This window comes from Symphodus melops (genome assembly GCF_947650265.1).
Source record: "Symphodus melops genome assembly, chromosome: 12".
Taxonomy (NCBI): Eukaryota; Metazoa; Chordata; class Actinopteri; order Labriformes; family Labridae; genus Symphodus; species Symphodus melops.
Window position 1 is genome coordinate 1,999,808 of NC_136702.1, and position 22,833 is coordinate 2,022,640.

At 43.5% G+C, this 22,833-nt stretch overlaps 1 protein-coding gene across 1 annotated transcript; it reads left to right on the forward strand.

Moving 5' to 3' along the window:
• The first annotated feature begins 813 nt into the window (after positions 1 to 813).
• parp4 (poly (ADP-ribose) polymerase family, member 4) lies at positions 814 to 21,047 on the forward strand. The gene is made up of 36 exons (XM_079357575.1): positions 814 to 836; positions 1,860 to 1,987; positions 2,683 to 2,872; positions 3,694 to 3,826; positions 4,197 to 4,275; positions 4,370 to 4,474; positions 4,797 to 4,955; positions 5,210 to 5,347; positions 5,471 to 5,638; positions 6,125 to 6,282; positions 6,400 to 6,531; positions 7,106 to 7,204; positions 7,329 to 7,512; positions 7,717 to 7,858; positions 7,931 to 8,073; positions 8,204 to 8,335; positions 8,528 to 8,614; positions 9,282 to 9,446; positions 9,578 to 9,624; positions 9,998 to 10,079; positions 10,183 to 10,320; positions 10,510 to 10,699; positions 10,777 to 10,847; positions 11,540 to 11,727; positions 11,901 to 12,000; positions 12,190 to 12,360; positions 12,553 to 12,633; positions 13,361 to 13,441; positions 13,554 to 13,649; positions 14,008 to 14,154; positions 14,931 to 15,047; positions 15,866 to 17,238; positions 17,570 to 17,636; positions 17,912 to 18,014; positions 18,734 to 18,866; positions 19,542 to 21,047. Exons 2-36 carry the CDS (start codon positions 1,862 to 1,864, stop codon positions 19,747 to 19,749), a joined length of 5,733 nt encoding a protein of 1,910 aa, XP_079213701.1. The 5' UTR covers positions 814 to 836; positions 1,860 to 1,861; the 3' UTR covers positions 19,750 to 21,047.
• The last annotated feature ends 1,786 nt before the right edge of the window (positions 21,048 to 22,833 follow it).

The following is a 22,833-nucleotide window of genomic DNA, read 5'->3' on the forward strand; positions in this document are numbered from 1 at the left end:
TTGACTTTTAATGACGTCAATATTTGTTTATCTGTTTGTTTACTTACCCTACTCATTTTCCCAATCATATTAGTAAACGTTGTTTTTTATAATCAATGCATCAAACTCTACCACAAAAAAAAATCCTTGAATCCTGAACTTTGACAGGATTGATTGAAAATGCAACCTTAGGGTAGACGAGAAAAAGTTTTCTTCATGTGATGCAATATGACGCTTTTTGCATCACATGAAGAAAACTTTCAAGCAAAGAAAAACATGTTTTTCTCGTCTCAGGGCAAAATGAGGGCTGGATTCACGACCATTCAACACTATCACCATGTTTCTAATGATACACAGCTTCATGCAAATGGGTGAAGTATCCCTTTAAAGTCAAGGTGATGGGGAAAAAAACAAGCAAACAGACAATGTACAGAACATAAAACCCAAGTGAAAGAAAAATACTAAAAGGTTAAGGAGAGGAAAAACAAACAAATAAACAAACATAACAAAGGTCATGCAGGCAAAGGGAAAGAGTATGATGTGACAGCAGAATCTTTTCTTTAATTATAATTAATAATAATAATTCAATAATAATAATTAATAATAATAATTAATAATTCAAAAACAGATTCTTTTTCAATTGGTCCTCGACATCACAACCTTTATTTTGAAGACACACCGGAAATAGAAAATTGCTGTTCTGTGAACTTGATGCCCCCTTTAACACAACACTGCGTCATACCTGCGTTATACAGCAGTTCATCTGCTAAGCAGAGCTGTCGCCGTCTTCTTCTTCTTCTTCTTCTTCTTCTTCTTTCCGACCACAACCTGAGCTTGTGCATGGATACACGAATGAAGTAAAACTCAATAATTTCTCTTTTAAACCGGAAGTTGGATTTATATCTAGCTAGCGAATCACTGAGCTTTTACTTTGAATTATCTGAATCATGTTTTTTTTTTTAAAAGCTGTTTTTATGCTCTGTCTTTTGTTAACTGATATGTTTTATTATAATATGAATGTGGTTCTTGGTTTTGAGTGTAGTTTGTGGGGTGTAACGTACTGATTTATTGTCATTATTTGGGAAACAAATAACAATCTTAAACTGTTTTGACAGTTGACGTTACGTAGCTACGTCATGGATGATTAACGTCGTTTCTGATAAAAGTGATTTAAAGTTCATATTTTTAGGCCGTGGATTAAACTTTTATTCAACTGACACACTTTAATCTGGATATTGTGCAGGTTTGTTTCCGCATTTGTTGAGGTTTTGGCTGTGTGGGGGTGTTTCCGTAAATGTCTGACAATGTTTAACATGGGGACCGGATATGACAGTTCATCAAAATAAAAGCATCTAAAGATAAGATCATCCTTTATTCAGCTCACAAATGGAGACATTTACAGTGTTACAGCAGCAAAGCAGGATATCAGAGGGAAAATCACAGTGCAGAAAATTAGCCAAAAAATATTAAAATGTAAAAAAAAAAATGCATTAAAAAAAACTGTTAAAAAGAGCCAGTAACTTCAAGTCTGTATAAACTGCATGAACACTATCATGTACACAGTGCATATACGGATGAGCATGTTATTGCACAAGTGATCTCATACATTAGTATTGCAATGTCGATCAAATTAGAATAAAATAACAAAATAAAAAAAAGAATTGTACAAATAAGATCAGGAAGGAAAAACTCAGCGACAGGTCGGAGCTGCTGTAACGTTCAGCCACTAGGGTGCTACACTAAGTAGTGTCTAAATAAAATCCTCTTGTAATAATATTCACAACAAGCGAGGGAGAGAAAAGACAAACAAAGCAGCTGACAACAGTCTCCTCATGAATTGAATTACCTTCAGTGTTCTTGGGTGTGTCGTTTCTCTGCAGGCATGGCTGTGTTTGAGAACTGCTCTGTGCTTCTGGAGCTGAAAAATGTCCCTTTGAAGGAGAAGAAGAAGCTGAGGGCAGCTTTAGCTGACAATGGAGGCAACCTCACCTTTGTGGTCAATAAACAGGTCAGAGGATCTGCTTGTTTACCTTTTTTGTTGTTGTAGGAGAATCCAGAGGAGGGCGGGTCAAAACATCTGGATCACGTGCGTTTATCCAGCGTAAACTCTGCACACTTTCTGCACACTTTGAGGTGGTGGTGTGTTGTGGACAAACCATAACAACAAAAAAGGCTTTGAAACATTTACCACATATGACAAACCCTACGTACGAGATGAGCATGATTTATCACGCCATGTGCTTCTGCTGCACAGTAATCGTTTTCTCCCGATTATCTCATTTTCATGATCATGTGAAGCCGCCTAAATGGTAATCATAATTGACATTTGATCAGCCTTACTGCAGAGATATCGGGCTGATATGATGTTGCATTAAAAACACAGGTGTAGAAAAGTTCTGATAAGACATTTTTCCCATCAGATCTAATCTGATACAAGGTACAGAGTACCTCTCTTTGACGCTAACACAGCACAAGCTGTGCATATTATTGGCAGTAAGAGCACTGACTTGTACAATTTTGCTAGTTTTGACAAACCTCATGTGCTCTGACAGAAGCAGAACGTGGTTTGTGTTGTCCGACCTCGTCCCTCCTCACAGTTTGATTTGACACGCAGAAATTCAAGGAGTGATGAGGCGATATGAATGTTCACACATGATAACAAAAGCTCCACTCTCTTTCTGATTTCTCCTGCGTTTCCCACAGTGCTCTCTGATCGTGACCAGTGACGTGTCCAACCTGAGCGCCAACAGGCTGCGTATGGTTCAGAAATGGCAAACACCGGTGGTGGGGTTGGATTACGTGTACAGCTGTGTGGAGAAAGGTGTGCTTCTTCCTGTGGACCAGTACAAGCAGGATACTTCCCCTCCGCCTGAGAAAAGTTCACTCTCAAAAGGTACAGCTTTCACGGGCCGGGCTTGAAAAGTTTCAGCACAAAGTTTACGCTTATGGCGCCCCCTACATTGGCCGTTTTGGACGCCCCTGGGTTTGCCAGATATGAGAGCAGTTATCAGGTCAACAGGTGTTGCAGCGATGGAAGCGGGCAGTGGAACTGCTTCAGATAGAAGTGATTGTACCCGAGCTAAAAAGCCTCTGCATGTTTCTAATAAGCTCCAGCAGCAGAAACGTAAGATAAGACTTGGCTAGTTGAGGTGTGTACCTCCAGCTTGTGGTTTACTGCTGCAGTAAAATAAACCATGCAGATGATAAGAAGGCCAAAGCTATCCTGTTTATTTTGAATGTGCAGACTGGTGAGTGTGAGATTGTAACACTCACCACTAATAGATGAACGACCTGCTTTATTGCATCAGCACTCCCTACATTGTCTAAATGGTGACTCAGGATTCGTCCTGTACTTTGCCTTTATTTGCACACACTGTATCACAGATACAAGGTTATTGTTTTGCACTCACTAGTTCCACAGTTCTGCCATGATTGATTGGACTCTGACAAATGGGCTGTCTGATTAAAGTACACTGAAGCAGGTTGAACTACATAGTGTTCAGGCCTGAGGATGGGTGTGTTTGTTCGCTGGGTGTGTGTTTCCATGCAGCAGTGTTGTGTAATAAAAGCTTTCCATACTGTTTCTGTACATCACCTTGTGTCCGTCAGGTCTGAATGCATACCAGCTGTAGTGCTTTCACAGAACTTCATCGCAATGACGCTTGAAGTCGGGTGGGTCACTCATGTCTCCGTGTGTCGTCTTGTGCTTTGCAGCGTCCAGAGTCCCGTTGAGCAAAGCGGTCGCTACGCCTGAGTACAAAAACCCCGCCAAGCCAGCGGGATCTGTCAGCCTGACTCAGAAGACGAAGACCCCGGAGGGGAGCAGGAAAGTCCTCGGAAAGTTCAGGTGTGGAAATGGATCATCTCAGTGTTAGCATGGAAATGCTAATGCTCAGTGATGCGCTGTATAAACACAGAGGGCAAGTCATAGGTTAGGTTACAGCTGCAAAGGGCTTCCAGGTAAAATATGCTTGTTGATTACAAGATCTCTACCAAACAGATGAATGAACACAAGACAGTAGCAACCAATCAAATCACAGGCTAAAAACAGGGAAATTCAGCCGCGTCAAATCAGTCGATAAATATCAGATGTGGTGGAAAAAAATCCGAGATTTTAGTTTCACATGATATGAGCCAACCCTCTAGCTTCAGCCCAGAGTAAAAACATGATGCCTTCGTATTCCTAAAAGATGTGTACGATGTGTTTATGTTTACAGAAACTACAGTGAAACAGACTCCGATCTCCCAACCTTTCCGGATGACTTTCAAGTGGCCAAGTATTCAGTCTTTGAAAAGGTGAAGCTGCAGTTTGTACCAAGCTGCTTTCATCGGTTGTAGCTTGCATCACTATTTCTTCTTTTTTTAAATTAAACCACACGTGTGTCTTTAGGTAAATAGCAACACTTGGTGTGTGCTGGAGCTGCAGAGCGTCAAAGGAGACAAAGGATGGCAGTATCGCGTGGTCCGATACTGGAAAGACGACGTACAGTCCAAGGTACGAAGCGCGGTGTGGATCGCTGCTTGTACTGCCTGTGTGCTCAGGTCTCAGCAGATTAACATTAGAAACAAGTTTGTGTATTCTCTGGGTCTTATTGAAGCAGCTTCGACTGAGTTCCTTGAGGTTTTTTTTGCAGAGCACCTGTGACCAGATTTTGTTTAAATTGCTTCTACTCGCTTCTGGATCTTTCATATTAAAGGACTAAGTCGTGAAGAGCTGTCAATTTGGCCCAGAGCGATAATAAGCAAAAGTTTTTAAATCAGTCAGACGTGAGTCGAAGAATAACACGATGCACCCTGGGATGTGTTTGTTCTGACAGAAGGCGGCGGTGATGGACATGCAGGTGTTCCTCTCCACATCAGAAGACGCTCTGGAGGTGTACAAAGAGCTGAGAGAGAACCTGCAGAAAACTGGCCTGCAGCTGAGGAGCAACTTTCCTCCACAGGTCCAGACCCTGGGCTCGGACCCCCTCCAGCAGGTCTGCCACACTCATCACATTTATTACCGATAGAGCCTTGTTCCTGACATTTGTGTCACATGTTAAATGAACAAACGTGTTTTAAAGACACTCTTGGATGCAAGGTTGAAAGTCTATTCTGCGCTAATTCTATTATCTGACGTGACAAAAGGTGTTTCTGGTCCTCGTCAGCTGTACTCCAGTCATAGTAGGTCGTGTTAATGTCATATGTAGTGCCACAGAATCTAAGGAGTTTGTACTCGTTTGAATGACAGCTGCTGCTGGAGGAGAAGCTGCACACGGGAAGCTTATCGAAAGAAGTGGGCGGGTTTGTTGAGCTGCTGTGGACCGAGGCTCTGGGCTGCCTCAGCAACATCCTCCGAGTCTCCATCGACAAGATCAGCCTCAACGATGTAAGCATGTCGAAGTGCTGTGTCTGTCTGTCTGTCTGCTGTGGTTTCATTTACAAGCTTTTTATCATCACAGCTATACCTGAGTCCCATGTCGTCTGTGTGTGTGTGTGTGTGTGTGTGCAGGTGAGCAGGGTGGAGGGCTTGTTGCTCCAGGCTCAGAGGAAGCTGAAGGAGACAAATGAAGCCGAAGCGGCGTCTCTCCTGGAAGAAGTTTACACCTTGCTGCCGCACAAAGAACCTCCCTTACGTCCCACCGCCAAGCTGATCTCTCAGAAACTGGACCTCTGTCAGGTAACACAGAACATGCAGTACACACGCGCACGAACACTTTGAGTGTGCACGGCGAGAAAGATCCCAAAAAGCTGCAGGCTGTGGTCGAAAACACTCACGGGGAATCCGTGTGGGTCTGAGTGTGTGATGTGATTTAAGATATCCAGCTTTAAAAAAAAACGTTAAAATTCATCAAAAATATTAACCCAAAAAAAACAAAACCATGTCAGGAAAAGAAACGTTGAAAGGTTTATTGTCAGCTTTTTGTACCTTTATTTAGAGAGAGGACAGAGAATTGGGGAAAATAGAGAAAGAGAGGGGGGAATGCCATGCGGGGAAGGAGCCACAGGTCGGATTCAAAAAACTGAGTTATTCGCTTCGGAGGACTGTAGCATCTGTACACGGGGCACGTGCACGAACCGTGATGTCACCATTGTAATGTCCCGTTGTGAAGGTTTCTCGTCTTTTTACTGACATGCATCTAAAATGTTTTTTTTTTTTGTCCAGGTAATCCGCGATATGCTGAATGTGAACGAGATGACTCTGAGAAGCCCCAAGCTTTCCTCTCTGGGGAAGTACCGAGCTCTGAGGTGCAGCATTGAGACCGTGTCCCCCGGCAGCTCTGAGTTTCAAGCTGTGACTGCCTCACTTTATGGCAGGACCAGGTAGGGTGACATCTAAAACTCTTGTATGTCTGATGTCGAATGAGACATCCCTTTCAAATATGTAGTTGAATCAATATGTGAAGTCTCTGTATCTAATAAGCCATCTTTGCTCTGCAGCAAAGTGCAGGTCCATCAGGTGTTTCGTGTCTGCAGAGGGGTGGAGCTACAAATGTTTAAGAGTGAGCTCGGGAACATAAAGCCCCTCCTCCATTCCTCCAGCCCCAGCAACTTTGTAGGAGTCCTTTCTCGGTGAGATCGCACACGCAAACACGCCAAAGCACACACGTCCACAAAACACACCTCCACCTCAGTGAACAGACGTTTCTGCTAGTTTCATCTCATGTGGTAAATGTCTTCTTTGAAACACTAATCAAAGTGAGGTACTCTAAATCTTCCCCTTTCAGTTTTTAAAGGTCCCATATTATATCCTTTTTTTGGGTTTGTCTACTAAAGTACGTTCACAATCGTTTGTTTTCATGTACTGCTGCTCTGAGCGTTACATGTGGCTATCGCTACTGCTAACAGGAGGAGGGAGGAGAAGCCACTGACTGCGCTGACCTTGAATTTTTGTCCATAGATGTCTCTAAACATGCAGAAGACACCAGGGAAAAAAACACTAAAGAGAAAACCAGAAACAGAAGAATATGGGAGCTTTAAAATCAGAATGTCTGCAATTAAAATGAAATCTGACTTTGACTTTAGTGTTGTATCTAAGGGTTCCCTCTCTCTCTCTCTCTCTCTCTCTCTCTCTCTCTCTCTCTCTCTCTCTCTCTCTCTCTCTCTCTCTCTCTCTCTCTCTCTCTCTCTCTCTCTCTCTCTCTAGTGGTCTGTTGCTGCCTCGCGTGGGAGTGGAGCATCATGGGATTGAGAGAACTGACATTGGTAACCTGGGCAGTGGGATCTACTTCAGTGATGTCATGAGGTTGGCGGTACACCCGTTGTGACACAATCATACAATAATCTACTTCAGCCTTAAAACCTGAAGTTCACGTCTCTGGTGATTAGCATCTCAAGGAGTCCTCGTGTTTTTTGTTGTCTGTGCACAGCACCAGTTTAAAATACTCCAAACCCAGTGCGACCGACGGCTCCCGGCTGCTGCTGGTGTGCGATGTGGCGTTGGGAAAGTGCAGCAACTTCTACAAGAGAGACTCCACCCTGACAAAGGCTCCAGAGGGACACGACAGCGTGCACGGTGTTCGCAGTGCGCGCTCCAATCGCTCTGAGTTTCTGGTACAAAATGAACGTTTTATCTTACTCCCCAGACATCTCTTCCTGATTTCTGACTCTGTCCACTCTCCAATAAAAGCTTAAAAAAAAGAAGAAGGTCAGATCCTGAAAAAAAAAAGCGTCTCCACATTTCATGTGGAGACGCTTTTTCCTACCACTCCAACTTAACTCATCTTGCTAACGTGTGCAATCTCCCCCGTGTTGCAGGATGATGAGTACGTGGTGTACAGTCCTGATCAGGTGAAACTGAAGTATGTGGTTCAGTTCAGCATCGAGGAAGACCAACTGAAGGAGTTCAGTCCTGTCGTCAGCACCTCGCCTGAGCCGCTGCTGCCCGCTGCTAAGCAAGGTGAGCCTCAAACACCTGCAGCGCACTAAACCCTCCTGCAGAGCAGCTGAAACATGTGCTGTTTGTGTTCAGAGCTCGGTGCGGAGGTCAACGGGGTTGAAAGTGTTAAAAACCCGCTGGAGGACATGACGTTCGGCCTGTTGGACAGCTCTGGTCAGCAGCTCCCTCTGCAGGCCGTGCATGTGAAGTGCAAGCTGATGGATCTGCTCTCTCAGGTGCCAACAACAGCCTTTCTACGAATCACAGCTCAGTGATTTTAAATGAGATTACAGGCTGTACATCTTTTAAATTCACTGGATAATAACTATAAGACATTAAAACCTTTTTTTATTTGTAATTTTTTAGGTCATCATTTTCCAGAAATACACCAATCTGAGCTCCGTGCCCATTGAGGCTAAGTACGTCTTCCCGTTGGATGATGCTGCAGCAGTGTGTGGGTTTGAAGCCTTCATCAACGGGAAACACGTGATCGGAAAGGTAGCTCAGCTAACGACACATTTCTATGCGTCTTATTTCTATGTATCCCTTAACTGGTTTTCCCATTGAACGCTCAGTGTTGAGATTTCCCTTTTATATATCATTTTGAACTTCTGTGTATTTAATGGAGCAAACGTCTTCCGCCATACCTACAAAAACATTTCTGTGTTTTGTGTTTGTTTTGGATTTCAGGTCAAGGAGAAGGAGACGGCTCGCAAGGAGTACAAGCAGGCTATCGAAAAAGGCCACGGAGCGTACCTCATGGACCAGGACGCCCCCGTAGGTCCCACATCTGCTCCCAGACTAACACTTCAGATCATGACGACGGGGTCATCCGGCATTACTACTGATAGAGCTTTATACTTAAAAACATTAGAGTAGGCCAAAACTCTGTGAGCATTTATTTAAAGACAGGACCGATTGATAGAGTCAGAAATGGAGGAGAGAGAGTGAGGGGGGGGGGGAAGGAGCCGCAGGTCGGATTCGAACCTAGGATGCCCGCTGTCGTGGACTTGAGCCGCTGTACATGGGGGCGACGTCACTAACTGCTGGGCTCACAGCGCCCTCGACAATGAGGCTATTTTTATACAAAAGAAATGTTATAGAGATGCTTAAAGTTGGGCGTTTGGAACCACTGCTTCTCTACGTGTTTTACTTCTATATTCATATTTCATCCTCAGGAGGAAAATACAAGGTATCCACATTACTCTCCTTATTGTTGGTGTCCTCAGGGACTCCATGTCTTAGTCTTCATGTGATGAATGTGTTAGCAGGATTAGGTTCAAGCTGCAGATTATTTCGTGTCTTCTTTTCTTTGCACACGATCTCGTAAATTAGTTTAGAGCAATATTTTGCACTGACTGGTTGATGTTTGCCGACCGATGTCTTTGGAGTGGGAAGCCATCGATGAATGAACGCGAATGCGAATTTCTCTCTCTCGTCGCAGGATTTGTTCACCATCAGTGTGGGAAATCTGCCGCCTGGAGCGTCCGTCCTCATCAAAGTGACCTTTGTGTCCGAGCTGATAGTCCAGGGCGGCAGTATTCTCTTCGGTCTGCCGGGCAGCGTGGCTCCGTGGCAGGAGAGTGCAGCACTCAACCAGACGACACAGGTGAGGAGAAGCTGCTGAAGAAAAGAGGCTCTGTGTCCAGCTTGCGTTTATTTTGTTGGCTGTTTGGGTTTACGTTTGCACGCTGCAAAGTAATATGAACGCCTTCGTCTTTATTTATCGTCTCTCAACAGGTCACTGTGACGAAGGTCTGTGTGACCGACGACGAAGCGAATAAAAGGTGAGTTGTTATTCGACTTTCGATTTAACTTCTTTAGACTTTTCATAAATGACCTCATCGTTCAAACCGGGATTTGGGATCATTAAGATCTTTGACGTTGTTTAAACATGAAAAAAATAAAAATAAGATACACAGCAGGTCATGCTGCAGGTACCGGATGTTGCATTTTAGGAGGTGTTGGAGTCGTTGTTGATACGAGCATCGCTAATCAGAGCGGCTCTGATATCTGAGGCATCGGATCTTCTGACCAGTTGATCCGCTAATAATAAAAAATCAATGAATTTTTTCTGTAATCAGTGATTTGTTTGACAGATAAACTTTTTCTACACTTTTTCTATACTTGGGTTGACTGTGTTGTTTTTGTCCCTTTTAGAGAGTTCACCCTGGACGCGTCCATTGAGATGCCATTCGAGATCAAAAACATCTTGTGCCTCACTCACAAAGTCAAGACCAAGGTCGTTACATTTTTTTTGTAGATTTCTGTTTTCAAAGATGAAGTTGTCAGTTTGAGATGTCGAAAAAGAAGAAATGTGATTGTGTGTTTTTATGATGCCACAGAGGACGGACTGTAAGGCAGTAGTGAGCGTGCTGCCAGATGAGCTGATGAGTCCACAGGGCTTCCAACTGTTGGTCACTCTGTCCGAGGTCCACCTGCCCAGGATGTGGGTGGAGAAACACCCTGACATGGACAGCCAGGTCAGTCTCTGTCTCTCTCTCTTTCTCTCTCTTTCTCTCTCTGTCTCTCTCTCGCTCTCTGTCTCTCTCTCTTTCTCTCTCTTTCTCTCTCTGTCTCTCTCTCGCTCTCTGTCTCTGTCTCTCTCTCTCTCTCTCTCTCTCTCTCTCTCTCTGTCTCTGTCTCGCTGAATCTCTCGCTCTCCCCTGCAGGCCTGCATGCTGGTTTTCTATCCGGAGTTTGACGCCGTCTCCAGTTCGGGCTCTGACGAGGTCGTCCTGTTGATCGACACGTCCGAGTCCATGAAGGGAGAGTCTCTCCGCACGGCTCAGAAAATCGCCCTGCAGGCCCTGAAACACCTCGACAGCAAGCTCAGACTCAATGTCATTTTATTTGGCACAGGTCAGTTCCAGCCGTTTACATCACTGTGAGCAAAAACATGAATGAAGAAACGTGAATTTTGTGGTTTTCCCTCTCAGATCACTCAGAGATGTTCTTGATGCCGCAGCGCCTCGTTAAAGCTTTTCCAGCAGCCTGGAGCTTCATCAAGGTGAGTTATTACTCGAGCGTAGAGTATGTGTGACTATACTATATCGTTTCATAGCCGCCAAGTATCAATATTTTTATGATGTTAGCGGTAATAGCAAATATACTTTTGTAATTGCTGGATGGGTTTCACACTTAAAATGTAACTGTTGTTGTTGTTGACTGAAATACGAACCGATTGTGAGCAGCATGCTCGGCCAGTCTGTGGGCTCGACTCCCATCGTGTAGAAATAAAAAGACGGGAGTGAGATGAAGCGACTGAGCATGTTTGATTTGACTGAAAAGTTCCTGATTAGGTTTTAAATTTATCGACAAAATAAAAAAGTAAAAAAAAAGAAAATCGCAATAAATTGTATGGCAATTTTCAGCATATCGCAAAATGTTTAAAATCCCATTCGCATGGCATCGTGGAGCCTCTTAAGTTGTTACTGTTGAGAAGAAGGATTTATATGAGAAACAGAAGGCTGAGACTGATGGCCTCATATCGGGGAGTAGAAGAGAGAATAACTCGATTTCCTCTTTTATTATTGTTTTGATTGAGAGTGGGTTTCATTTATGAATTAATTTCTAAATGTGTGAAATATGCTCTTAAAAATATAAAACAGAACGTCGGTATGAAAATAACTAATCAAATCTAATTAGTCTGAACCACGTGGCGTGACTTTCTGAGTGTGTCCCGCGCTGCTCCTTTTCTAGTGCGTCTCTCCAGTAGGGGGCAGCACCGAGCTGTGGCGACCCCTGCGAGCTCTCAGCCTGCTGCCTCCTTCACGCGGCGTCAGGAACCTGCTGCTGCTGTCGGACGGCCACATCCAGAACGCCGAGGTCACCTTGAGGCTGCTCCGAGAAAACGCTCAGCACAGCCGCCTCTTCACCTGTGGCCTCAGGTCTGAGCGGGTCCAGACTGGTGGGAGGGGGGGAGGGGCCTATTTATGGTTTTCTTTAATTTCCCAGCAGTTCTCTAAAAACAATTTATTTTTCAGTTAAAACTTAAAGAAACGATTTGAAAGCAGACGCGATAGTCACCTTGTTTGTTTAAAGGTTGATGTTTCTTTTTCAGCCCGACAGCCAATCGACACATGCTCAGAGCCCTGGCCCAGGCAGGGGGCGGAGCCTTTGAATTCTTCGACACAAAAACCAAACACAACTGGACAGAGAAGGTGAGACACACGTATACATTCATTTCTCTGTAATAATAATCCATCTGTCCGTTTCCTGTTCGGGGTCGTCGGGTTGAGTCCTGAAAATGTTAAGAATGTAGAGTATTTTTATGTAATAATGTTAATATAAAAGTCATAATTTTCCTGCTTCCTCTTATTTTTCTAATCTTTTTTTTTTTTTTGTGGCAGGTGGCGAGCCAGTTGAAGCGTATGGCGTCTCCTGGCTGCAGCTCAGTGTCGGTGAAGTGGCAGCAGTTCACCCAAACGGCGCCCCCTCCTGTGCAAGCCCCCAAACAGCTCCACGCTCTGTTCAACGACTGTCACACGCTGGTGTACGGCTTCGTGCCGCACTGCACTCAGGTACTGTGATCGTGAACAGCTACGACCTTCTTGAAGATTTTTTTTTTTTTTTTTTGTTAAATCGGTGCGTCTTTCTCGTTATCAATTAAGGACCCAAGTGATCTGTCATCTCCTGTTTGATGTTATCATATCAGAGAGAGCTGAAGCTTAGCAGATGGTCGTCATAGTTACAGCTGTTGTTATGCCATACAGGCCACACTGCTCGGAAACATCAGCGGTCAGGAGCTTAAAACCATGGTGTCGACCACGGAGCTGCAGAAGACCAAGGGCACGGTAAGAACACCTGTGTGTTAGGTGCAGGTTTCTGTTTCTGTGTTAAATAAACAATAAAAACATCATGACACAGACTGTGGATCCTCTTAGATTTATTTAGCCGTGGTCAAACAACATAATAAACGTTCATACAGACTCAAACATGCTTAACCGAGATCTCACAGTGACTGACACGTGCTGACCAGGAGATTCCAGCCCAGATTTTGCGGCGTTTCCATAGACTTATCCCGGGAAAGATTCCCAAATAAGCGATCCGTACCGTCCCAGTTTTTGGGACCCTTCCGTTGGGGTGCCAAGAATGTGGAGCCGACCCGAAAAGGTGGAGCTAAACACTGCAGTCCAAAGCGTACCGATCCGTACCGATCCGTACCGGACTGCTGTGTGGAAACGGGGCTAAAGTAACGTCAGCTAACGAATCCGTCTGCAAGATCACTTTTTATACCGATGATTGTTGAATCAATCAACGTGCGAGACCGAGTCGGTTCAGGTCCAGGTTCTGCTTACTACTTTGTACCTGGAGGTAGATTTGGTTGCACGTCATCAAACACAGACGGTCCATAGACAAACAAAGTGCGAGGTACACGGGGGGGAAAAGTGCTGAGGTGCATAAAGTGTGCAGGGTTTGTCTACACCAGGAATGACTCATCAAATCTCGTCTACCAAGCTGAAACTGTGAACGTCATCATTGCACGGTGATGATGCAGTAATTATGACCATGTGTGTTCAGTTTCTTCACAAGCTCGCAGCGAGAGCCGTCATCAGGGACTTTGAAGAAGGAAGCCTGGATACCAATGAAGCTGAACATGAGGTGTGTGTGTGTGTGTGTGTGTGTGATCATTGTATGACACCGAAATGACCTCATACTCTGTCTTAACTCTGAGTTGTTGTTTTTTTTTTTTTTTTTTTTTTTGCTCTTCCAGGGAAAGAAAGCGGTGTTGAAGGACTTTATTATCCAGATGAGCAAACAGCACTCCATCCTGTCTCAGTTCACCAGCTTTGTGGCCATCGAGGAAAGGGTTAGTACACATTCTCAGACTGTGTGTGGTCTGTTTTTTACACTCTGACTCTGCAAATGTATGTTACATTCGCATGAGGGAATAAAAATCAACAAATAAATCAATTATATCGATTTAAAAAAAAAAAAAGATAGAATCACTCCCATGATTCCCCGACAGCCATTTTGTCCGTGTGAGTCTACATGAATGAAGCCCTGAACAACACAAAGAAGGATTGGATGACCTGTTTCCCTTCTAGTTTCAACCCTTTATCAATATTTGATCGGATCAGGTGACTCTTGACCTGGTTTCCTGGATTTGAAAGGTTCGTACCAAACAGGAAAAAAAAAAGAAAAAATCAGTTTTTGCTTTTTTGTAGGACTCCAAACTAAACGAGGAGGGCGTCACAGATATCCCCAAGCTGATCGCAGAAGAAGATGTGGACTTCCTGCCTTACGTCAGCTGGGATTCTCCTCCGAGTAGTGAAATGGACGAAGAAAACGACTCTTCTGACATTGCTGATTTTGTGAGTAGTGTAAAAAGACAAAGGGGGAAAAAAAAGCACATTTGTTGTGATTTACTATCGCCCACTTCAATGAGCTGTTTGTCTCTCTGTCGTAGCTGATGGATGACGATGTGGGTTTTGACCGTTACGAGGAAGCATGCCATATCCAAACGGATTTCCCCATAGAAGATGATGAAGAAGATGAATCCACGGTTGGTACTTCTACACAGCAACAAAAGTATTTTAAAGACCTGCTACTGTTAACAAATAAACAGGCTGGAAAAGGAAGGAAACTTTTCTATCACAGTTTCCTCACTTTGTTTTTTTGATCTTCCCTTGCAGACTACAAATAATTTTTTTTCTCTCAGCACCTTGGCCCATTTCAATAAAAAATAGTTGTAATACATTCATTTAAAAAAGCTCCCATACTTCCCATCTAATAAGAGCAATGGTTCTCAACTGGTCGAACTTCAACTCCAAAAAATTATGATCTATTGATCTATTCTCTGGATGATATTGTGATGGGCTCTCGCATCATCTCACTTGGACTCGCTGTGAAAAAAAAGCCCTTAGCGGGCCAGCAAGAGACACTCCAGTCGAATTCAAAGTCGATTCAGTTATTTGTTTGTATTTATGCCTGTAGAAATGGCATCCCGGAGGGGGCAGTGCTGTTTCTTTCCCACCGTGTGGTTTGCAGAGCGAACAGTTGGAGAGGGAGGGGTTAACGTTCAAAAAAAGCACATTTGTTGTGATTTACTATCGCCCACTTCAATGAGCTGTTTGTCTCTCTGTCGTAGCTGATTGGTGCTCCCCCTTCTGAGGTTTATGACGAGATGGGTTTTGACCGTTACGAGGAAGCATGCCATATCCAAACGGATTTCCCCATAGAAGATGATGAAGAAGATGAACCCACGGTTGGTACTTCTACACAGCAACAAAAGTATTTTAAAGACCTGCTACTGTTAACAAATAAACAGGCTGGAAAAGGAAGGAAACTTTTCTATCACAGTTTCCTCACTTTGTTTTTTTGATCTTCCCTTGCAGACTACAAATTAATTTTTGTCTCTCAGCACCTTGGCCCATTTCAATAAAAAATAGTTGTAATACATTCATTTAAAAAAGCTCCCGTACTTCTCATCTAATAAGAGCAATGGTTCTCAACTGGTCGAACTTCAACTTCACTCCAAAAAATTATGATCTATTCTCTGGATGATATTGTGATGGGCTCTCGCATCATCTCACTTGGACTCGCTGAGGAAAAAAAAGCCCTTAGCGGGCCAGCAAGAGAAACTCCAGTCGAATTCAAAGTCGATTCGGTTATTTGTTTGTATTTATGCCTGTAGAAATGGCATCCCGGAGGGGGCAGTGCTGTTTCTTTCCCACCGTGTGGTTTGCAGAGCGAACAGTTGGAGAGGGAGGGGTTAACGTTCAAACATATACTTCAGCCTCTGAGTGAAACATAAAGGAAAGTGCCGTCTCATCACCGAGAACAACAAACAAAGAGGAAGTTTGACTTCACTTTCTCTTTAGGAAGTTAATCCTGCAGAACACACTGTTTTTCATTGGGTGTGTTTGAATGACACAGTAACAACCAGGTCAAGTAACATGAACCAACATCTGTGAGACAGATTTTAATTTTAAAAAAAAATTTGTGTGAACATTAATGAAAACTTAGTGGAAAAATGGATTTGAATTCCTGTTTTCTTTCTGTTCTGTTTCTTTTCTTTTGCAGAGTCCTCTTCTTGGAAGTGAATTAAAATCGATGTCTGTAGATTTGAGTAATGAAGTGATGGATATGAACTCTACAGAAAGTCCTAGCCTGCTTTACAAAGCTCATCGCCTTGCATCACAATACGGTCCAGTCTTATCTGCACCTGCTACTCTTCTTCATCGTACAAGATCAGACCCACCTCCTACACCTCTTCAGACCTTTCCTCACTGTGGCTCTTATGGGGGGCCCGAATTAGATGATCTTCCCTGCGATGTTTATTCAAACTCTTCTCAAAGTTTGTTGCCTGGTCTTCAGACCAACGCATTAGTTCCTCCACCTCCAAGTTCCACTGGCCTTCAGACCCAATTATTCGGTGCTCCTCATCGCGCAGCTCGTGAAAAACGCGCTGAATGTCTTGGTACTTCACTTGGTGTTCGTCAACCTCGAGATCTTCAATCTAAAATAATTGGTGTTCCTTCTCCTTCTCCGAGCTTCACTACTACTTACGCTAAGTCCTTTCGTGGTGGTAGTGCTCCTCCTCCTCCTCCTCCACCTTCCTCCACTTTCCAGCAGGGCTTTTCATTTGGTGGTCCTCCTCCTCCACCTCCCTCCACTTTATTTGGGGCCCAATCATTTGGTGGTCCTCCTCCTCCACCTCCCTCCACTTTATTTGGGGCCCAATCACTTGGTGGTCCTCCTCCTCCACCTCCCTCCACTTTATTTGAGGCCCAATCACTTGGTGGTCCTCCTCCTCCACCTCCCTCCACTTTACTTGGGGCCCGATCATTTGGTGGTCCTCCTCCTCCACCTCCCTCCACTTTTAAGCAGGGCTTTTCATTTGGTGGTCCTCCTCCTCGTCCTCCTCCACTTCCCTCCACTGTATTTCGGGCCCAATCACTTGAGGGTCTTTCTTTTCGTCGCTCGTCTAGACGTTCTCTTTCTGCCAATGCTGAACCTCCAATGACTGAGTCATGTGGCGTGAAAATGATGTCCATGGAAAGCCAAGAAGTAAGACGATCACTTCTAGAAAAAATTCGCTCCCGACTCTTTCGTAGAGACGAGAGCGTAGAGTCAACACCATTAAGCCTCAAGATGAAAGCAAAGAAGTCACCTTTTCTTCCGGATGAGTCTGATGTGTCCCTTCGTGAGACACAGTCACTTAAATGCTCCCTGCGGCGACGTCAATTCGTCGAAGGTAAAGATAGCGTTCCAGGTGAAGAGAGAAGTAGGCTTAAAGGAAGGGAAGCTCGACACATGGACACTTGGGATGCAGAGAGACTTTTGAAACCATGTGAAGTTGAACAGGTGGAAGAAGAGTCGAGTCCAGTTATCAGGAGACGAGTTGGCCGATCAAGAATGGGGATTCGAGCGTTTGCACAGATAACACCTGCCATGTAAGTCCAAACACGTTTTTTTAACCCTTTTACACCGAGTGTGTCGTCGACAACACGTTTGTGCACTTTGGATCGCTGTAATTATGTGTTTGTGCAAACCGAAACATTTCAATATGGTAGCTGGTCGGCTGTAAAGCGGAGAGACTCGGCTTTCACAAACAAACATCCAAAGTGCGCCTGTGCAAACGAGTCGTCGACGACACACTCGGTGTAAAAAGGGTTAAACAGTTGTTGTTGCCAAAATGCTAAATGATGACTTTTAAATTTACAACAGCTTTCGTTGCTTTTTGGGGGGTGTTGCCCTTTTAAGTGTCTTTATGTGACGTTTCAGGAAACAGGCAGACGATCTCGAAGCTCTCAAACTCAAATGGACAAAGATCTTCGAGCTGCAGCATTCGGTAAGAGAGGAGCACGTCTCATATGCAACGAAACAAAACCCAAAACATTTGGTTCATGTTAAGTTGTCCCAGGGCCTTGGCAACGCCGTAATAAAACCTGCTTTTATTGAAATGAACATGTCAGTTCAGCAAAGAGGTAAATAAACTTTAATCCTGTGACCTTTAGAGTTACAAACGTTGCATTCCTAACAGTATATCCTACATTTAAATGTACGTTTTTAATACTTTGCATAAATTATTTTTAAAAAACACAACTTATTGTCTGTGTGTTGCAGGAAGGCTACTGGGAGATAACCACAGAACTGGGAGAATTAATCAACGTGGATGTGGACCAGTTTGCCAACGTGTTCCTGAAAGACAAAGGCATCAACTCTCTCGGTGAGAACCGTCAGAGTCTTCATCACCGACTTTAGAGTGGAAATAGATTTTTTTTAATTTCACGTCAACATGTCTAACGTCTTTAAGTGAAGGAAACATAAGGCTCCTACGATTAGGACGGATGTGTGTGCATACTGACCCCTCCGTCCCCGCTCGCCCCCTCACAGTCGCACTGGATGAGTCCAGCTCAATCTGGACATTTCACACATCCTTCCTTTAAAATTACAGATCTACCTTTCTTCCTATTTGTCCACAATTGTAACATAAGCAGTGAGAATAGGGTCCTTTTTTTCTGTCTTTGCAGATGGTGTTTTTTCCCGTTCAAATGTGATAAAAAATCAATACGACCCCATGTTTTGTCGATCATGTTTGCACACTGACTCTTTGAAACTGAAACGTTCATCCGTCATTATTTTTTTCAGAGCAAGTTCAATTTTCGGTCTTTTTTTTTTTGCATCAATTCCTTTGTGCGTGTGCATGCATTTGCACGTGTGTATGTGTGTGTGTGTGTGTGTTCCCCCCCGGGAACTTTAAAAACTGTTATAAATATCTCATTTTGGATTTTAGCTTTACTTCTTTACAATTCCCACTGGTGTTTTTTATTTCTTCTTATTTCAATGCGATACATGTCCTGCTGTTCGTTCACTGTGTCATACAAACAAACCTTGACTCTGAATGCTAAATTCATGCATGTTTTTGTGTGCGTCCGTGTGCTGAAGGTGTTAAGGCGCGTGGCGACATCCTGCGGCTGGTGGCTACTCTCCTGGTTCTGCAGCTGATGAGGGTGGAGAAGCTGGAGGAAGGCAAACTACTGCGCACCCTCTTCTCCCTGGACGACTCGTCTCAGCCCAGGTCTGTCCAAACCTGCATGAAAAGAGTGGATCATGATGTGCAATAGGTCACTAATTGAAGCAAAGCGATGTCAGCCTTGACATCAAGGCATGCATCTTCAGAAAAGGAACTCTTCTGCTGGAGGAGAAATCTGCAGATAAAAGCTTTTTTATTTTCACTTTACTTCTCACAGTCACAGTTGTCTCGTTCAGATTCTTCAGATTCAAAACCTTTCTTGTTTCTTTTTTCTTTTTTTTTGATAAAGTGCTCTGGATAGTTACGTAAGGTTGTCAAAGTCTTGATACTTTTTGATACCACATGTTAAAACAAGAAAAAATTCTAATTTAATTGAATAATATGGAAGCTCTAAAAAGCGGTATATTTAAAACCCAGAGCTTCCATTGGAGACGGAGAGCGCTGTCTGATCTGCACAAACACATTGGCAATGTTTCTTTACTGAAATGTTGCAGGTGCATTTGTGCAGGTCAGACAGTGTGCATGAGTTTTCTTGCATTCCTTCTTCATTAAAGTCAAAAAGCTGCCCATCACTGGTTGCACAGGACTGCAGCTTTTAGTGTCGTGGTATCAAACGACGGTATATGGGTATAATTAGATTGTCTCTTGCATTGTGACACACAAAACTCTGCTGTCTCTTTACTCCTGACTGTGCCTCTTTTGATTACTTCTCCCCTCCAGGCCTGAGCACTGGGAGGAGGTGAAGAAGGCGGTGGACTGGGTGTGCTGGGCTGACCGGCAGTACCCATGCGTCTACAGCCGACTGGAGTTCGGTTTAAGCTGGGAATCCTCCACCCGTCAACTGCTGGGCTATGAAGCCCTCCCTCCCTTCTCCGCCCTCTGTGGTCTGAACCTGCAGAAGACCGCTGTCCCACTGCTGGTCCACTGATCTGGTCCCAACAGGATCCAAGTGGAAAGAAGGAAACCAGAGTGAGAGAGAGAAATCAAGTCGTGATATTTTTTACCCGCTAGGATTAGATTATCTTTGAAATGCATTTTTCCGAGAAATACACTTTTTATTCTTTTTTTTTTAAATTTTTTTTAAGCACTGTGGCTTTAAACTCGCTTGCACTTCCATAACCACCGTCACAGTCACCTGATCGCTGCGGCACCATTTAACATTTTGTCATTCGCAAACCATAATCAAAACACTTTGAATAGAAGAACTGCCAGAAACAAATGAAGAAACCATGCTACAGTTTGTGATTGTGCTAGTTTAGCATGGAGCTAACATATTAAACATATCTATCCTGTTTGTGTCGTGCAACGATCAACAGCTCTGCACCAATCATCATAACTATAATGTGCATTTTTATTTCACACTTTGACCCAAGTCCCGTCTGTGAACAGGGAGGAGGCGGAGCTTATGAACTACGCTGCGACCCGTCCGTAGAGGGAGCTCCGATAGTTTTGGCTTCACTTTTTTCGGAACTGTCGTTTCATCCTTCTTCTTTTTTTAAAACAGGAAAAATGACGGTGTAAAATATTTGAAACTTTCCTCGCCTTAAATATTGAACTGCCTTAAAGTAACTTTAACGACTTGATAAAAGCGCATTACTCAAAGCAGCGTGATCATCAGGGAGAGAGATTATGATTTTTGAATACGCAAAATCACTCTCCTTCCTCCAGGTTTGCATAAAGAAAAGGGCCTGAGATAGATAGATAGATAGATAGATAGATAGATAGATAGATAGATAGATAGATTGAATGATGGTTTTTATTTTTCCTGATAGTCGGTGTGGTTTCCTTTGTTATCCATTAAAGGATGAATGTGCAACATTTTAAACATCAATACAGCAGACATCAAGTCTCTCCTGTGTAAATCTCTGAGTCCTGACTGTCTACAGTGAGGGAGAAGCTCGACTCCTGCTGGCTGTGTTGTTGTTGGAGCTGTGTTTACATCATGTTTACATGGAAAGAGTGGCTGTTTTTGTTTTGTCCTTCGTGCCAACGTTAGTGGAGCGGGGTTGGAGGTGGGCCGATGGAGGACAGGAGTTCGTTTTGGTTTCATGCTGGAGCTCAAGGCTCGACATCTACTGCATCGAAAAGTTGCACATTCTTCCTTTAAATGAATAAACTGTGATAGTTGATGGCAAACGACGTATTTGCACTATTTTGTGTGGCTTACTCCTTGTTATGATGTTAAGTGATTGTTTTTATGGGCAGAATTAAAGCTTTAAAGTGAAAGCCTCTTGCTTTTATTCTTTCCACTTTCATGCTTAAGTCTTGTAAGGAACATTAACACATCGGGTGCTTGACTAAGGGCCTGATTCTCTAAGATCCCAAATAAATTACAGAGTACTAACATTCGTGTTCAGTCAAAAAAAATTACTCATTTGGTCGTTGTGCGATATGCAGGTGATCAGTGAAGAAAAATTGTGTGAATGATAGGTAACGATTCACTGCCACAGAAAAGAGTAATACCAGATGAACCACCCTCCACTATTTTGGTCCTTTTGAAGTCAAGCATGGAAGAGCTACAGCGTCATCTTCTCCTGATTTATTACAAGAAAAGGTCAAATGATGGAGCTGCGTTCTGACAACAGGACACATCTTGTTGGAGCAGAGGGGGAGCTAAAGAAAGCAAACCAAGAGTGGATTACCTCCTAAAGAGAAAACATGTTGCTCCCCTTTAACATCTTGACCGGCAGAGTTCATGAAGGAAGGTTGCACGCTGTAGAATCCGCCACACCTTCAACAAGATGTTGCTGGTGTTTCAACACTTCTGTCAGCGTTACATACAATTGTGAAATTATTATTTTCTTATCTTGTGATGTGTTGAAATGTTTTTTTGCGCCTGTGTGAAACAGTGTGCGCTCCAGCTTAAGTTAGGTGGAGGGGCATTGAGACTGCTCTGGGGGGAACAGTTTACGCACGCGCCTGCACGCACATCTTTGTGGATGTAGCCCAGGCGTCGGCAACCCAAGGCACGCTTGGCACGCGGCAGCAATAGGCCTATGCCTAACCCCCATATAATAACACACGATTCATAGGCTAGCCTACTGATAGGTTTAATGTGCATTTCCACCTCCTTGGACCTTCAACTTCACGTTGCTCTTCATCAACTAGGCTATTGTGCACATCTAGCCTGTGGATTGGCGCTAGCTAGTGATTGGCACCTGTAATTGGTGGATGTTTGATGACATCATAGGCCAAACCAGAATTGATGGAGAAAATAACAATCTCTTTGTAAAATTGGCGTCAATTTTGAGTGAATAGTGAGCTAGTCATGCAAAACACAATCCAATGCGACATTTGACAGCTGTGAATGAACATAAAATCATCTTGATTTTTTTGTTATTTTTACCCATCGTGATTGAGAAGACAATGTCAAGGTAGGTACTATATATACTGCCTTGGATACTTCTAGGTAAATTAACTAACCTAGCATAAACCAAGTTCACAAATCATGGGGTGACGTGCATGGGGGGGGGGCTTAGTTTTAGCCAGCTACATCACATGATCACATAGAAAGCTGACATTGGACGACATATTATCCAGCAATCCTCACTGAATATTTATTATATGACAAAAATATGAAAGAAATAAAGAACATTTATTTTAATTAAATCATTTTTATATATGACAAAAAAACATAAATGCAAACCACCAAGAAGTCCCGAGTGCAGTTTAACCATTTATATGCCATTGATGTTATACATAGCAATCTAGTACAGGAGGTGCCCGATTTCTTCACAGGTCCTCTTATCACACGGATGCAACCATGAGGTTAACACCCAGATGACACAACTTCCATTTTCCTCTGAGGTCAGTCAGGGTGAAAAACAGAAGTCATCAAGAGTAAGGTCCTTTACCTGCTTTTTGTAAAGTGTCTCGAGATAACACCTGTTATGAATTGACGCTATACAAATACAGGTTGATTGACTGATTGATTGAAGATTGAGATTATGATTATAATCTCATGCTGCTTTTTTTTCCTCACAGTTCTCAAGTCTTAAAGATAAGGGACTTC